Raw genomic sequence first — 18,724 nt, 5'->3', positions numbered from 1 at the left:
GGTTGGATGTCTTTGATTTCAGAATCTCAATATCACTCTCAGTCTGGATAAAATCTAGCTTACCAGTACTCTGGGCCCACCTCATCCCATCCTGTCACACTGGTAGGCATCACCTCAAGTCACTGTTCCCATTTATACTTAGGACCAAGCAATACAATTTAAGCCTAATTATCTGATGTTATTCTGTAGAGTGCTTTGCATTTAAACCATATACCTTCTTCATTTTCAAAGCTGGCCTCCAACCAAACATAACGGGTTGGGCCACATTTCCTCTGTAATTGATTATTCCTTTTGGTAAGTAACTTCTCTAAGAGATGTGAAACCAACAGGGATATTGCCTAACCTCAATGAAGATGCCTCGTGTAGTTTGATGCTTGCGCTCCGGTCCCTCCGTACTGGGGCAGGCTCCAAAGTTGGTAGGCCTGTGGCTGAGGTGGTGGTTGTCCAAGTTGATGAAACTCGTCTCAACAAACCAGGAGGCAAACTCCTTCTCAGGCGCTAGGAAGAAGGAGTGTTGATTTTATTACTGAGCATATTTTGATCACTGACTTCTATATAAAACAATGGGAGAAAATGGGTTTTTAATTGGAAGTGAATTTATTAAACCATAATGGCTGAATATTACCTATCTGAAAATTGGGTGCTTAGGAATTCAATAAAAGAATGAATATTATAAAATTAACATTTGGGGATCTTCATTTAAATGATGATTGTAATATGGAATTACAGGAATGAGAGTCACTTAACTTTGGGAAAACTTTATAGTTACAGTAGTTCAATGGGATATACACAGTTATACATATATTACATTAGTTATTATGAGCAAAAGTTTTTCCTCAAAAGTCATTTGTTTGGAGCTTGGATTAATTTTATCATCTTGCAAAACAGTCTCTACACCAAAGTGTTTATTAATTTAATTTCGATTTCTTGATTTACAAAAGGCAGGAGCTGAGTATAAGAGTGTAACTCACAAAATGCACCACTTTTCTTATGGCTAGCATGACTTAGACATCAGGCACAAGGGTAAGACCATCAGTACCAACCCTTCTTAACAGAAGAGTCTGCTGGTTGACCTGCAACCCTTTCGTTGCTACTTCTTCTCCTGTGATATCCTAAATAGGGTATGTGGCATCAATGGCAGGGAGGCAAGATCCTGAGCTTACCATGGTGAACACCAGCACTCTAAAGAGGGTCTTCCCTTTAAAAATTAAAGTGAAGGTATTCTTCTAATACAACTACAGCAATACAGTTACAATAGGTGGAAGCTCGACCCATTTTATCTGTGGCTAGTTACTCCTAGTAGACTAAATATGTAGACATTATTTACAAAGATGCACTCTGGTCTCCTGAGGATAACAAAAGCTTCTGAGAAGTATATGGCACCTTGAGATTCAAGAATAGCTCTGATACTAGTTTCCCATATTTCTTAAAGATCTGAATATGCATCTTTGAAGGTAATTCAATAAGCATGGTAAATACCAGGACGGATGCCTGATAGTCTAACTTCATGTCTATTTTGAGACTGAAAGCAATCAGTTAATCTCCCTTCCTTCTTTACTGTCACATCATGCTTTGCCATACCTTTCTCAGAGAAGTAGATGTTCAAAAAAGTTATGTGAATACCTAACTGACAAAATGGTGCGAAACACACATTCCTGAGTCAAGAGACTCACAACATGTAACTTATGGGTGTTACTGACTGACCACCAGCTCCAGAGACAGATGCCTGTTTACGAATCACATAACTGTGCAGGATGTGCTGGGCAGACTTAAATTCTGATTTTTTTTTCAGTCTTTAAAATAACCCATTTTCAACTAATGCAAGGTCTAAGCTGTGTGCAGAATCCCATTTCCTACAGCTTACATTTGTAAAACTCTTATATTTTACACATAAAAAGAAGGAATTTATGAATCACTAAGGTCATCTTTTACTTTAAGTCATACAAAACCAAGTAAAACTGTTTGAGTTCAAAACTTCTTGGATTTGGGAAAGCCAGGAGGGCCCTGTGCACGATATCACACACAGAAATCATGAGCAGCGCATCTCTGGGTTTCAGAGGCCAAGGGATTTTAAACAGAACCCACGCTAGAATGGGAGCAGGGACTTTTGCCTGGCCCCCTGCCCCTCACTGCTACATCCCTCTCCCACACAACAGAGCCTGGCATAGAGAAGTAAAAACTTCTTCAAAGTCTGAATAAAGAAAAGGTAAAACTTTCATTTACAGAAAGTTATGAGGTTATCAGGACACAGGTCTTTACGTTTAAATTTTTATTACTTTGATTACCATGATCAGCCCATCTTCACTGAGTCACTCATGTGAATCTGCATCTGGGTTTGGGGGTGACAAGGAACAGACCTAAAAGGCAAAAGAAAAGGTTTAACCTGTCCAGGGATAGGTCATTAATACCTACCTTGGGAATAGTCAGCTTGTCTTTTTCAGAGCCTTCCTCAGAATCAGAACAGGTGTAATTTTCACTGAAGGAAACAACAGGATTCATGCGGGGCTTGTGAATAGCCTGGAAGGTGAGCTGCGTGCTGAGCAGGTTGCTTACTGCCCTCAGGGATGTGCACACGTTGGGGGGCAGCGAAGGGTCTGCCAGGAGATCGGTAATGAGGCCGTGAGCCTCCCCCATCACGGCAATATCCACGGTAATACTGGTTCCTGAGGACTGAGACACCAAACAGAGAAACACTCAAGTGAGAAAAGGCCTGAGGCTGAGACACACACACTAAAATGGGGCTTTTTCTAAAAAAATGGGCTGACTGACTCTTTCAGGTTGCAGGAAAGGAACATTCAAATCACATTTCTATTTCAACTTTTGCCAAAATTTGCCATGGCTTTTGGCATTTTTGTGTTCATGGCATGTTTTTAATATTAGAACTCGGGGAGGGGTAGGATGTATTTGAAGAAATTAAAAAGATAAACACTAGCTTGTAAAAGGCAAGATGTTGGGGTGCCTGGGTGGTTCAGTCAGTTAAGCCCCCGACTCTTGGTTTCGGCTCAGGTTGTGAACTCAAGGTCCTGGAATCCAGCCCTGCATTTGGCTCTGTGCTCAGGAGGGAGTCTGCCTGAGATTCTCTCTCCCTTTCCCTCTGCCCCGCCCCTGGCTCATGCCTTCTCTCCCCCTCTCTCCTTCTAAAATAAACAAATCTTAAAAAAAAAAAAAAGTCAAGAGGTTTCAAAGACTTGGAAAAAACTTCCTATCAGCCACTCCTTATGAAGAGTTCAACATTTTAATGCATATTATTTAGAAATTTTATTCTAAAAGTAACCATATGCTGTACACTTCCTATTTTAGTAATATTTGAATGTGACAGTTAAGCCTGGTATATGGTAGTTATTTATTTATTTATTTTAAGATTTTATTTACTCACCTGAGAAAGAGAGAGAGAGAGAAAGAGAGCACACACAAGGTGGGAGGAGCTGAGGGAGAGGGAGAAGCAGACTCCCCGCTGAGCCAGGAGCCCAATGTGGGGTTCGATCCCAGGACCGTGTGTTCACAACCTGAGCCGAAGGAGACGCTTAACCTACTGAACCATCCAGGTGCCCCTATGGTAGTTACTTAATGAATATTAGAGATAGGCCCAAAAAGCCTTCGGCTTTCGATCGGACTCCCATGTTATCCCTCTTCCTGGGGTTGGTAAGAATAGCAGTTTCAGTTCTGGTATTCCGTGGTTCATCTGCCATATTTTCCAAACTGCCGATCAGACTAAGAGTCATTACTGTCTATTTGCTGAAGAAAGGAAAAGCACAAAAAACAGAGGACAGGATTGCTCCCACCCTGCTGCTCAGGCCAGAGTGCCGGCAGGAAGGCACGACAGCAAGGGAGAGTATGGGTTGAGTCAAGGCCAAGAGGGTAGATGAAGGTTCAAGCCAGCATATAGAAGACCATTAATGCTGGAACGTTGCCACAGTATGAGGCACAAGGAATCCACATAACTCCATAACGCGGTTAGCGATCAGAGTGCAAATTCTGGAACTGGGCTACTTATGTCTAAATCCTGACTCCTAACCACTTTCAACATTCAATGTTGACCACTTCCTAGCCACATGATCTCTGGCAAGTCACTAAGATGCGGTGCTGTGATTTCTGCATCTATAAAATGAATACAGCAATAGCACCCGTTTCAGAAGGTAATTCTAAGAATCTAATGGGGTAATACAGGTAAAGCATTCAATACTGTGCGGGCAACTCTAAGTGCTCAATACTGATAATGGTATAAATAATAATTTTAATTCTGGAGTTTTCCAATAAAAGGCTGTTAGAAGTTTGGCTATGTATTTGGAAGAAAAGTTTAGTCATTCTTTCACAACAGACTTAAAAATAAACTCCCGAGAGATGAAAACTTTAAACATATAAGATTATAAGCTTATTAAAAGAAAATAGCAGGAATTAAGTTATAATGTCGGAATGTTAAAAAAATAACATGAATTCATAAACTGCCAATGAAGTATATGACAGATCCGACTAAAGACATAGCTTCTATGTGAGAAAATATACCATAAGCGAAGGAAAAAAACAGTGAGAAAATATTTGCTGCACAGAGAAGACAGAACGTATCCAAATGTAGAACTGCTAAAAAAAAACAAAAACAAAACAAAACAAAAAAAAAAACAATGTAAGAAATTTGGATGAAAGGAGTGAATAGACAACCCAAACAAAATATAAATAATCAAATGTATAAAAAGCTACTTGTCCGCCCAATATTTAAAATGCAAATTAATATAATGAAAAATTTACTCATCAAAGTGGCAAAATAATAAAGGATTGATAGCACCAAAGTATTAGTAATACGTTGGGTAAGTGAGCAGTGAGTCAAAGTAACCCAGTGTTTATGGAAGGGCATTTTGCTGTGTCTATCAATTTGTCACTTAAACATATATATTCTATGACCCAGGAAAACAATGCTGACAGATATTTAAAGAAAAACTTGCAAATATGTAAAAATATGAGGACAAAGACATAAAGAGTAATAGCACCCTGACAACAGCCAAAGAATGCAGCCATAAATGCGCATTGATAGAGAAAATGATACCAAGAAAGTTGTAGTAGAACTATATTATAAAGTGGTATAAAGTTTTTCAAAAGATTTGGGTACATCTATAAATGATTACTTGAAAAAACACATACTGTTCACTAGTGGGGAAAAATGTGTCATCAAAACAGTGACTTTTATTTTTTATAATCAGAAAAATATAAAAATTATGAAAATGCCCCCAATACACAAAGATACATAGTCTTAGACCAACTATAAGTAATGAATCAACTTATGATATAGAACAGGTCTGTCTTTTACCATGGAATAATAATAGGAACCATATAATCACAGTGGCAGCTGACATTTGCTCAGCACAAGTCTACAAAGTACTTCATTGACTAACTTCATTTTTATTTGTAAAAGATAACCTGCCAGAATCCTAATCAGGTAGCTGGAACATGGAAACATCAGACTGCAAACAAATACTCTGGTTCTAGAGCTTAACGCTAAGCCAGTACACCAAAATACATGATGAACTTTTTTATCTACGTTCCTAAATGTATCTGTAATTATTTAATGCTTTATGTATTCACTGTGCCATGCTCTTCTCTGTTTGGATGCCTAAATATCTATGATGAACCAACATAAAAATCCAAGTGTAATGTCAATAGTTTTAGGATACACAATCATGCATACTTCACCTATGTACCTACATTGTCAACTTCAAAAACGTTCATGAGAAATGCCACTAAACTAAGTCAACATTCCCTTTTGGAAACACGTATCTTCAAGTGCAACCCTAATTATGAAGCTTCTAAAAAACTCACTCAGCGTGACCTTCTGAAAGAGTAATATTTATTCCTATCCATGTTTTTTCTAATAAACTTAAAATAACAAGTCACTGTATAGTTTCCCTTAAAAAAATGAAAATTTAAGTCAAACTGTTTTTAGGACGTAACATTTTCAGACTTCCTGACAGTGAAATCAACAGTTTATGTTCCAATAATTAACAATTAAAGAGTTTTTCTCTCAAAATATTCTCATATACAAAATTCACAGACCTGAAGAAAAAGTAGAGCATGTCACTGATAATCTGAATTATAATTTTTTATAAAGATTTTATTTATTTATTCGACAGAGATAGAGACAGCCAGTGAGAGTGGGAACACAAGCAGGGGGAGTGGGAGAGGAAGAAGCAGGCTCATAGGGGAGGAGCCTGATGTGGGGCTCGATCCCATAACGCTGGGATCACGCCCTGAGCCGAAGGCAGACGCTTAACCGCTGTGCCACCCAGGCGCCCCTGAATTATAATTTTTAATGAATTATTAGTGAGAGAACAAGTCTTTTTTATAATACTCTAATTTTATGATTTCTTAATAACATTTTCTTTAAGTACTAGATGCATTTCTGATATACCTAAAAAAACAAATATTAAAAATTTTTAAAGTAACTTTAAAATGCAAACAGAACTGAAAACTCATTCTCCTAGGCCATTGTTAGTGTTATGTAAGAATTTAGAAAAGAAGCACATTTTGTATTTTAATGCTATTTATGCCATAGCTTTGGTCAAAGCAAAGGTCCTCAAGCAAAAACAAAGCAATATTCATGCCAGTAAGAAGTAAATGATCCATACTGGAATTGGCTAAGAAACCAAAGTGGACATTTTTACTATTGTTTAACGAAGTATACTTAACACGGGAATGAACTCAGGTCTTTGCTACACTGGTTTTCTGATTCAAGAATAGAACTGTAAGAAAGTCAAAAGTTGTATCACACATAGAAGTTATCATCACTTTTTGGCTCAAATAACTAAAGGCTTCAATGAGGCATAAAATCTAAAACCAACAATCAGATTTGCTTGCCACAAAATTGCCAAGACTAACCACACATGAGAGATGGGCCCCTATTTCAATAAGCAGCGGGCAAGTTATAAAGACACGGGAGAGCCCAAAGAGTAACTATTAAGGAATTTTAAGGGAGAAGAGCTTTGGTTGATGGTAGAGTTTTTTCATCATATGATACAAAATACAAAAAAGAGTGACTCACACAGAGGGTACTGCCAAACTCTACCCAATTTTAAAAATAATAGAACTAAATTTCTAGGTATACCAATAAATACTCAGAAATATTCCATTTAACTGGTGAAATCTTAGTGATAATAAATAGTAAAGGTTAAGTTTATATGAAACTACTTTAAAGGAAAGTCTTAAGCTAACAGCCTGAAATCATCTTTGAGTGTAGTAATGAACTAAACTATGAAACCACAGTTGAGTCTTTTTATGGTAGAGATAAAACAAATCTTTTCTTTTTTTTTTTTTAAAGGGACCAAGCAATATAAGACATTCTACTTTGCAAGCTCTCCTTATAATAGAAATATTTATATATAGCATTTAAGAAGATGCAAGTATAATTCCCTGGACATTATTTAAATGACAACCAAATTTGGATCGCTACCTTTAAATAGAAAATCTGGAATTTAAGTCTGATAAACAGTCTAGGAAAGTATGGTTTTATATGTTAAACCAAAAATAACTGATTCTCTTGGTAAATCCCACTTTTCAAAGCACCCAGTTTTTAAAATATTTTCCCTTCTCCCTATTATTTCTGTCCAGTTTACTTTACCATCTCCAGCATGTGAAGCATAGATATCTTGCTATATAATAAGATCTAGTTGCTTCCAAGTTACTTATTGTAAAACAAAGACCTGGAAAATCTGGAGTTTTACATAAGAAGTTAAAAAAAACAATAACAAATACACTTATAAACACCACTAAACATAACTCCTAGAATAAACATGTATTAATCAATTTAATTATAGGAAATTTGCTTTCACTCTTACTACTGCTGTGTTAAAACTCTAAAATGACACTATTAGTATGATAAAAGGGAAGCTCTGAATATGTGTAGCGGTTGGAAAGGATGCGCCCTTTGTGAAGGGCACCCAAGTTTCTAAATTAGCCTAGGAGGCAAATTTTGAAAAATTCCAACAAATAAATTCGTGTAATCAAATTACTAACAGCATGTATGTAACATAAAATTATATATCTTTAAGAAGCATACCAGATTATTTACTCTAGCACTGTGTTTTGGCTTCTGTCAAAATATTATTCAGAAATGGGGGTTTCTAAAAGAAATAAATGCTAAACGGCTTTAGGAAATAACTACAGGAACAAGGTGAATGAAAACAAAGAAGCCAACAAACACCATTTCATTTAAAGAACGAGAAGATGCCCAAGGGAACGATCAGAAAGGGACTGGGAAAATTGAGGTCAACAACAATTTGCTGTTCAAAATGATCAGGGAGGCTATCCGGTGTAGAAAGTGGGGTGAAGGCAATGCATCTAATTCCTGATGAATTCTGTTGGAGGCAGCACCAACATAGTCAAGTTACACCTTTTCTTCCTACATATTTTGAAGGAAAGATTAAACTGATACCTTAATCAAATAGATTACATACATCCTTCTTAGAAGTGGAATATATGTAATAACTATCGAGTCTTCTGACTATTGAATCATCTGATGAGTCATTTGCTTTGGAGATTAATTTATTCTAACTGGGGAAAAAAAAAAGAATTAGAAGCAGTGTAAAAGCCTCTCTTCATAATTCTACATGAAACCCAAAGATAGGTTACAAATGCCGAAGAACCAGAATCGAGACAATTCCCTACATTTCCTCAACCTAGTTGAGAAGCTGTACGCCTTGAACCAGACTGCCATTTTGTTTAATATTTTAACTTAGGATGGTTTCCCAAACTAACCGCAGGCTTACTCTAGGAAATACTGTATCCATTGAGGGTACACAGGCTCCCCCGTTGCACAGAGAACTGGGTTAGATCTTCCTAAGGTCCTTTCCAATTCTATAAATCAAAAGCATGTTGCATATACACATACACACACATCAATGATTTTAAAACTTATTTCCTGGCATCAGTAAGCATTTTAAATTTTTTAAGATGATTTAAAAAGTATCATGTAACAGAAAATTCTTTGTTTCACATTGCTACTCTTACCCAAGCTCCACCTTATAACTTATTTTTTTAAAAGATTTTATTTATTCATTTGACAGAGACAGTGAGAGACGGAACACAAGCAAGGGGGGTGTGAGTGGAAGAAGCAGGCTCCCTGCCAAGCAGCCCGATGGGGGGCTCGATTCCAGGACCCTGGGATCATGGCCTGAGCGGAAGGCAGACGCTTAATGGCTGAGCCAACCAGGCACCCCTCTACCTTATAACTTATGATTGAGTCATTGACGCTGTCTTCTTTCTATGTTAAAATGCCTAGTGTACACAGAGTGCTCAGGGGGAAGAGGCTATTGCCTGGAACTTCCACACCCTTCTTCTCCCAAGAGTTGAGCTGTACGTTTGCCAAGTGTCAGTTCCTTTGGTCCCACATCTGTTCAGACCAGTTGTATTTTGTCACTGTAAAGTACCTATGCTAATAAAATATCCATAAGTCAGTGATAACACAGGTAAAAAACAGAAAAGTTGCTTTAAAAACAAAGTTGAACAGCTTTAAAGACTTCATAAATACATTTCATCAAAGTGAGGCCCTAATATCGATTTCTGTTACATTAAGTAGGGGGGATACAACTGTAAACATCCAAAAAGAAAATGATAACCTGTTTGAAAGACTTGAACTCAGAATGCTTTCAAGTCCCTAAGTCCCTTCCACCATGAAATAAATTGAAACTGGCCATTGTGTATAGTGAAGCACCGTGTGGCGCATGGAAGAAAGAGAACTTTCCACTCCAGTTGATACAGTGGACAAGTGCTCAAAGAGAAACATTCTTGGCTCTTCATCAAAAAGATCTGTGAAAGCCTGCATATTTCTGCGTAGTAAGTTAAAATATATTACAAGAGGTACAGAACATATAGGTCAAAGTTTTATAACTCTCCGCTTTAAAACTTTTAAAATGAACAGACCAACTACAGTCCTCATTCTGTTAAGAGAGCTCCACGCCATTTCAAACCCAACCCTTTTCACCTGAAAGCCCTCCAGTGAAAGGAACTATTTATTTGTAATAAATAGTTACGTCACAGCTATTCGTTACCATTCCTGAAACAAGGAGGAGAAAGTAAAATGTGGTTTGTGAATTAGCACATGGGGTACAAAAAGGAACAAGTGCCTTCTTTCGTCATGTCTATAATATGGAAGTTTGTACATGTGAGACGTTGGAAAGCAACGTTATAAAGACCTCGGATAAAAGAGAGGACGTTGTACTCATTCATCAATACTGAATTTTTATTTAATGAATTAGAACATGAGGCCTTCAAGAGCAGAGGATCTAGAGTCCGTCTGCCGGTATCCAAATTTCAGATCTGCTGAGATTTGCAAAAAATTCATGTATCGCCCTTACTCACCTCCTCGTCTCTGAGCAGGGGATAATAATAATATCGACTGTATAGTATTGCTGATGATTAAATGAAATCATGCACAAAAAGACCTCAGAAGAGGTGGATGGCCCACAGGGCATGTTTGATAAATATTATATATCACCACCATTATTACTGCACTGAAAAAATTGTGGTAAAGGCTGCACACTGCACATACGTTTGTCTTCAACATACACTGGACCAGTAGTTTGTTCATAAATGAAGGCAGCATATGGACAGAATTTCGTTATCAATAAAACCAATATCACCAAAACAAAAACCTGAATACTTTCACTTCTTATTCTAGGTAAATCTAAAGATCGTACTCCCTACTCCCATATACTCATAAGAGTTCTGAGATTAATTTTAGGCTCTCACAAAGTAATTGTACAAAAGTCCTGGTTTTAGTTAATATGGTTGATTGCACTGGTATAATTTATAACACAGTATGTGAAAGGAATTCCACAAGCAGGCATCTTAGCTCCATTGTTGGAAGGGTTTTTTTTTTTTTTCTTTCTTTCTTTCTATTTAGTCATCCTGGGAGGCACCCTGGGAGGCAAACATAGCATGGGAAGAACATTCTCAGGGTGAAGAGGGAGTTGGGATAAGAGAGGAATAAACAGTGTAAGGGATGACACATAAAAGGAGTCACTGGGACTGTTCTTAACCAACTTTGGTCCTCAATGCTGGGAAAAGATGCCTGCTGGGTTTTTGGGGGCGGTCTCCTACATCTCCACAGCACCCTTTGCCACCCCCATGCTCCCCATCTTTCTCTGGGAGGCTGGCTGTGGTACCAGGGAGTAGCATCTTTGTCTCTAGTGTACTAAATTCACTTAGAAGGTGAGCTGGATTGATAAATGGTCCTTGGTGTATTACTGGTTCTGACCTCAGAGCCAGCAAAATTGCATATGTGTTTATACTTTCATAGGACCCATTTATAATTTTAGACTTGAAGTTGGTTGGGAAATTTTTTAAAAATGAAATCATGTGAAAATTTTGCAGTAACTCATTGTAGGCTGAACTTTGGCTAAATGCCATCCTAAGGAAGCAGATGTTTGCTTATTTTAATTTTCTGGCAGGGAATATGAGTTTACATTTGGATTTTCTCCTTAAGATAATATATACGTACAGTAGGAGGAAAACATATAGGGCCCTTCATCAAACTGCTTTCCAACATCTCTGTGGGCCGGCCTCATGTGAGAGGTGAGGCACAGCAAAATTCAGCGGTTATCAGAATGCTTAACTTCCTTCTCTTTTGATGTTCAAAGAGCATTTCATGTTACCAAATGGGATATAGTATGCGGCCTTGTGTCCTTACAGATTTCCCTATAATCTACCTGTAATTAAGCCAAAAATTGTTAAAGCAGTCCCTCTGTTTCCTAAGTATCTTCCAGACACTAGCAAATTCGCTCAACAGCCTCAAAAATTACAATTAACACACAATACTGTTTTTGTATTTAGGAAAGAAAGCATCCTTATTAAATCAATTACTCTAGTAAGCACCCATATTGCTAAGATAGCCTTAGCTGCCTTTGACTGCTGAGCTGGTTCTGTGTCTTCTAATTAGAAAAAGATGAGGTGGCTGGTGAAAGTATGAGGAATTCAGGTAAGGAGCTGTTCCTGTGACTGCTCACGCACATGAAGCCGGGAAGGCTTGCAGAATATAAACTGCTGTATAAATAAAAAGCATTATTATTTCTGTTAATGGACAAAACTGGATTTTCTGACTAAGCGTGGGTTTAGGAATATAGAAAAATTAAGAATCTCTGAAATGAGTATGAATTCATAAAAGCTGATGAATTTTGATGGCCCTTGATTTGTTAGATTTTGAGAATTGCTATTAAACTTGAACTTGAGGTTTCTGTTTGCTTAGCCTAAAAACAATTTCAGTGAACAACAGATGGCAGTATTCTGCTTTTTTAAAGAATCCTCATTGTCGAAGATCTTTTTGAATGAGAGCTGCTCCCTCATTAACCGGCAGAGTTTAGTTTCTTTTTTCACAGGAAAACCAAAAACCTAAAAAAAGAATGACTTCCATAAAATTATTGGTAGAAAGTAATACAAAATTTTAAATTCTGTTATATCTCTCAGGACCATTGTTAAAGTGAAACTATAATTACATCATTAATAATTCTTCTCAATTACAAGCATTTCAGTTTTGTCACCCTTTTCCCGTTTTCATAAGGTAAACATTGTAAAGATGACTCATTTTCAGATACAATTTAAATTTTTTCCCACATGTAATTTTCCACTGGGATGAAAATATCCATAAAACAAAACAAAACAAAATATACATTCTAACACCACGGTTTCGTGAGCCTTCACTGGCATTTGTTCTATCTCTCACCACACTCTCCTACCTCATGGGCACTTAGCTAATGCTACTGATTTTGCTCCTAACACTGACTAACCGGGAGCTCTCTCCTCTGACTCCTGCAGCAGCACCCAGCCTGCTCACCACATGAGTGTCTGGACCTCATAGGCTGAAGCACCAAAAACAAAAACAAACAAATGAAAAATGCTGGAAGCTGTAACTTCAGAAAAATCTTGCATCACTGGCCAATTCTCACATGTATTCTTAGAATGTCTCTGTCATAAGCACTTGTGATAATTTTCAATCCAACCTTTGTTGTGTGATCTTGATAAAGGTTTGTCTTCCTCTTTTAGGCTGAAAGTGTTACCAGGACAAAGGCAATGCTAGTGTTCATTCACCAGTTTAACCCCAGACCCTAGATTAGTATCTGATTATTGTCAGGCACTCAATGATATTAAAAATAAGTGAAGTCATAAGGACCATATTCTAAATCTCCAGAGAAGTACACTTCCTCTCTCCTAGTTCTGTGCCTTGAAGAATATAAAAAAGACAAATTACAGTGTCCAACGTATTTCCTTAAAACAAATAACCAAATTTTCTAGAAGCCATCCTAAAACATTTAACCTTCTAGCACAATTTCATGTTCTGATTTTACCTTAAACAAAAATATTGAGAATTGTTACACTGAAATATTGGAGTCATAAAAAAAATTGTATTTAACAAACTGATTATGGAATAACTACTAGGCAGAAAACGGTGCAACTGCTGAGGAAAATAGTGCTGATAAAAGAAAGTGACTCTATGCCTTTTTCTATAATCTGGTATGTATATGCAAAGAGCAAGGAGAGGATTTGGGTATACAGATGGGTATTTTTGGGGAAAGAGTTAAAAGGCCTGGAGGTAGAGAAAGAATGACCTTTTAGTGATAACGCTCAGATGAAGCAGAGAGTACTTCAGGTTGAAAAGGATATGTCTGTGTATAGCACAGTGATTATAGTTAATAATACTGTAATATATATTTGAGTTGCCAAGAGAGTAGATCTTGAAAGTTTTCATCACGAGAAAAAAAATCTGTAGTGATGGGGATGGATGTTAACTAGACTTACTGTGGTGATAATTTTGTAATATACATAAATATTGAATCACTATGTCATACACCTGCAACTAATATAATGTTGTATGTCAATTACATTCAAATTTAAAAACAGAAGAAAAAGAAAAGGATGTGTCTGGAGAGGTTTGAGGGAATACATCATGACAGGAACATGAGCCAAATGCAAGAGCTTTGATTAACTACTAAGAGTAATGAGAAACCCCTGCAGGGCAGTGACATCATCAGTACGTGTGGAGGAAGGAGTCAGGCTGACTTTCAGAGTTATGGCTTGGACACAGAGATAGCTAAGAACCCTTCCCTAAATTAGCACTCACAGGAGAAGGAATGAGTTTTGATGCGGATGCTGAGATATCCATCTTTGAGTAAATAAGTGCTATTCACAGGATGATTCAAGTTGCACGTCAAGAGAGACATATGAACTGAAAATACACATCCGGGTATCACTGACGCAGATATGGTCATTTCAATAACAGCCTACGTGGAAGTGTATAAAGAGAAACAAGATTGGACTGAAGGCAGGACCATAATCAATACCATTTTGCAAGGGTCAGGGAGAAGAGAAACTTGCAAAGGAAAATGAGAAAGGACAACTGAAAATTAAGAGTGTAGGGTCAAACAGGTCAAGGAAATGCTTTTGTCAAGAGAGAAGAGTGGCCGGTGGTGACTGACGAGATTTGAGAGATTAATAAGTTTAGTATCTGGCAGGTCACTGGTAACACTAAAGAGAATAATTTTAGTGATATGCTGAGGCTGTAAGTCACACTGCAATAAATTGAGCAAAGAAAAGAAGATAGGAAAATGGAGAGAATGTAGTCAACTCTTTACTGAAAACTAGCTGTAAAATGGAAGATCGAGATATGTCCGTATCCAAAGGGAAAACAGGCTCTAAAGTGTGGGTGAGCAAGTCAGCAAGCATAGATGTTGAAGGGGGAGATCCCACTAGTATGAGAGCTTTCAAATGCAGTAAAAACAGTGGAAATGATAAAGAGATCAAGGTCCAAAAGAAGGAAGTAGAGTGTGACTAACTTTTCACAATGGGGGTACCGTTCCCATGGTAACAGTGAGAAAAAACCCTAGATCTGCAGGTGAGAAGTTGGGAGTTCCTATACTTTGGCTTTAACTCTGAAGATTAGTCATGAGTCCCTGTTGAGAAAGTAATGTAGGCAATATTAGGTTAGAAGTACAGAGGACAGGGCACCTGGGTGGCTCACTCAGTTAAACGTCTGCCTTCAACTCAGGTCATGATCCCAGGGTCCTGGGATCGAGTCCCACATCGGGCTCCTTGTTCAGCAGGGAGTCTGCTTCTCCCTCTGCTGCTGCTCTTCCTCTCTCTCTGTCAAATAGATGAATGAATGAATGAATGAATGAATGAGAAAGAAAGAAAGAAAGAGAAAAAGGAAGGAAAAGAAAAAAGAAAAGAAAAGAAAAGAAAAAAAAGTACAGAGGAGAATGAAGAATGTTTGAAAGAGGAGTAAGAAAGAGGAGTTAGAAATAGAGGCTGCAGCTCCAATATGTTGTTTGTGTGCCTTCCAGTGATACTCAGCATGAAATTTTACACGAAAAGGCAACAAAGTGAAAACAGGAGGGGTCTGCCAGATAGGAAAGAGAGAACACTGAACCACTGGACCCGAGATCCTGGGGAAGTGGAAGAGCAGGCAGAGAGCAGGAGAGAAACAGAGCAGTCAAGCTTGAAGAAGCGTGCAGTCAGAATGCAGGGTCGGGTGTCTGTATGAGAAAAATAAATGCAGGATTCCATTAGTAGACCAGTCTCTCAGGCATGGAGGGTTTCTGCTTCTTATTAGCAGAAAATAAGGTTGAAAAGGAAATATGAAGCCAGGTTTCAGATGCCCATGAATGGAGGACAAAGTTTTCTAATTCTATCAGTTGGTAACTGAGTGATGAAAGATGTCCAAGAAGGCAAATGACGTCATTGAACAGTGCACGGTGCTTGAGGAAGATAAAGGTGTGGAGAGAAGATGACAGATTTGACCATGGCTTCTACAACAAGAAATGTGCGAAACTAGGATTCTTGCAGCATGATTGACCAGGGAGGGAAGGGAAGAGTGAAAGTAACAATAAGGGACATCAACAATAAGTGATTCAATACTGAGACATGGGGGGAAAAAAGATACATTGTATTTATTCCTGCAGTAGTCTTCTTCTACTTTGTCCACAATATTCTCAGTTCCTTCTCTTGAAAATCTCTTCAAGTGCTCTTGCTTTCACAAAATAAAATGTGGAGAGTTCACTTGTCAGTGTATAAAATCCACATTGGGTCTCAACAACTAAGAAAATGTTCTCTTTTTGATAGATCATGGCAGTAGCCCTCCACCGTGTAGACAGAGGGGGTGAATGGATACTCTTAATAGCCCCAAGTTGTTTTAATACAACATCCAATACTTCATAAATGTATTTTTAAAACTCAGTAAATTCCATTTTCTACAACTAAACAAAGATACCATAAATTACGTAACAAGGTTTCCAAACGTATAAATAGATCAAATTTCAAAACACTTTTACACCAAATTTTTTTTTTTGGAACTTAGAATGAATTTTTCTAGAGAAATAATACTATAAACAGTGATGAAATTCCTAGGCCAGCTCACAAAAGCTTATACAACCACTTAATAACAGGTATGATAGCATTTTTTTGTTCTACATTGCAAATGTGCCCTATTTCAATCACGGTGCAATCTTTGACAAAACACATTTTATCAATGGTGTGAGTCAAATAGAAAATATGGAGGCAATGGGAAACATCCATTTCTGTTATCATTTACTCAACAAATATTAACTGAACATCTACTGGGTGCCTGTTTACAACCTAGGGCTATGGAGATGAATGAGTTTGGCAGCTGCCCTCAAGAAGCCTGCAGCCTAGTGGAAGATGCTCAGGGGACTAAAAGTAATCACAGGACTAAAGAGGAAGCTGGGGGAACCCTGTGATGAATCACCACTACCTCTGGTTATGAGGAGGGAAGTAAGTTATTTCTCAAAATGCAGGTCTCCAAACACCTACAATCTGGCCAACTTTGAAAATGGCTGCCCTGAATTGAGTCACCATTATCATCCATACCGCTCCTCAGAGTAGGATGAAAATAAAAACCAACTCTCAAGAGAAGAGAAGCATGAGAAGGGAGAGGGACTGGCTGCAAAGATACTCATCATTAAAATATAGAAATGTCTGGTTCTTAACATTTCCCTCAAAATCTTCAGCCCTTAGAATTCTCAAAGCTCCAACACCCAAGTCTCAACGTTGAAACCTGGATTTCAAGTCTTCCCAACATGCCGTTACCCAGTAAAGAGTAGGGAACTTGAAGCTCCCTGGCCTCTCAGAACATGTGAGGGTCTGTCTGCTTCTTGCTAACTTGTTTTAAGGGGTGAGGTAAGCTTACCTGTGAACAATTTTGCATGCAGAGAAGATGTGAGTAAAATATTAAAAGTTAGTAATATATTGTTTCTTGATTTTCCAGAAGGCAACTCACAGCTCTACAAATTATAAAGGGAATGACTTTCAAAGTTGGAAACTAGGGCACAAAAGGTTAAGTAACTTGTCCAACATTACACATATAGTAAGCAGCAGAGATGGAATTCCAACTCAGGCAGTCTGGACTTACACTATTAATCACAACACTAAACTGTCCGTCAGTATTTTAGGGTAACTGTTCCTATGTATGGTCACTTACCTTTGATGAGATAAAGTATCTTTGTCAATTTTCTACATACTGTTAGTTTTGCAAACTCTTCCTTCAATTAATCTTCATCAATTTAGGTTCTCCTTATCAAGGAGAACTTATTAACATCATCAGTATACTCTTGAGAATTCATATTATACTCCCTTCCTTTCCTCATTTTGTTTTTGAAAATCAAATTAGCTCTTCCCAGAACTAATTTTTAGGGGAGACCCCACTACTAATGTTTCCCTATCAAGAAAAATGCCTTTTTTTTTTTTTTTTTTTTTTTTTACTCCTTATTTCCCATCCTTAAGCCAGATCTCATATAATATTTGCTCCTGGAAGGAAAAACTGGTGGTTCTTGTAGAGAGTTCTGTTGCTAATAGGAAAGCATCTGTCTTCGTTTTCCTTTTAGGTGGTAATGAAAATAAAATTTTATAATGCATCTGTCTACAAGTCTGGTTTAATTACTTCAGTTTAAGAAACTGGTTTCAGTTATAATCTTATTATATTCATAATGTTATGAGACACTCAGATAATAAATATGATTATCTTCGGGTCAATAGACCCCAGTAACTCACCAAGATATTTAATAGGCAGCTGTGGAGCAGGATTATAAAGGTTCTCTATGAAAAGCATTTCAAAATGATACCCTACCCCTCATGTTTAGCAACAATGTGTTGCTGAGTGAAGAGGAAATCAGGCAAGAAAAGAAGTCATTTGGTCATAATGATGAATCACTCACCATTTATGTCATAGTTTTGTTTTCTTCCTTGTGGACATAATTGTTAGGTCTGTCAATGCTCCCATATGCTGTTAGTATAGCAATAATAGGATATTGAAGGAATACAAATGGCCAACAATGTGTTGAGCTTCAGCACAGATTAAGACAAAGGTTGTAGATAACAGCAAAGAAGACAAAGTGACTTCAGAAATTATCTTCTAAATTATAATAAGATTAATAAAAGTGCTGATTAAAAAGGGTTGTGGGGAAACAACCCTTGATCCCTAGGGATCAAGAGGAAGGATCTAAGGAAAACCTGGTAGTGAATTCCTCTTCAGTTATCATTTCAATCTATTTTAGTTACATTTCATCTTAAAATAAGAAGATATGAATGGGGGCACCTGGGTAGCTCAGCAGGTTAAGCATCTGCCTTCGGCTCAGGTCCTGATCTCAGGGTCCTGGGATTGAGCCCTGCAATGGGCTCCCTGCTCAGCGGGGAGCCTGCTTCTCCCTCTCCCTCTGCCCTTCCCCTGCTTGTGCTCTCC

The 18,724-nt window shown here is 37.7% G+C and overlaps 1 protein-coding gene across 2 annotated transcripts in view; it reads right to left on the bottom strand.

Moving 5' to 3' along the window:
- The window catches only part of PDE3A (phosphodiesterase 3A), a 305,943-nt gene that overhangs the window by 56,281 nt on the left and 230,938 nt on the right, over positions 1–18,724 (bottom strand). For both annotated transcript variants that reach the window (XM_011234010.3, XM_034646202.1), the window contains exons 3-4: positions 2,413–2,670; positions 344–498 (exon numbers count right to left, since the gene is read on the bottom strand). In XM_011234010.3, coding sequence (XP_011232312.2) covers positions 344–498; positions 2,413–2,670 — 413 coding nt within the window. The remainder of the gene's footprint in view (positions 1–343; positions 499–2,412; positions 2,671–18,724) is intronic.

The sequence above is a fragment of the Ailuropoda melanoleuca genome, chromosome 16 (assembly GCF_002007445.2).
Source record: "Ailuropoda melanoleuca isolate Jingjing chromosome 16, ASM200744v2, whole genome shotgun sequence".
Classification (NCBI taxonomy): domain Eukaryota; kingdom Metazoa; phylum Chordata; class Mammalia; order Carnivora; family Ursidae; genus Ailuropoda; species Ailuropoda melanoleuca.
The sequence above is the reverse complement of the archived record's forward strand: the minus strand, read 5'-3'. Positions and strand labels throughout refer to the sequence as shown.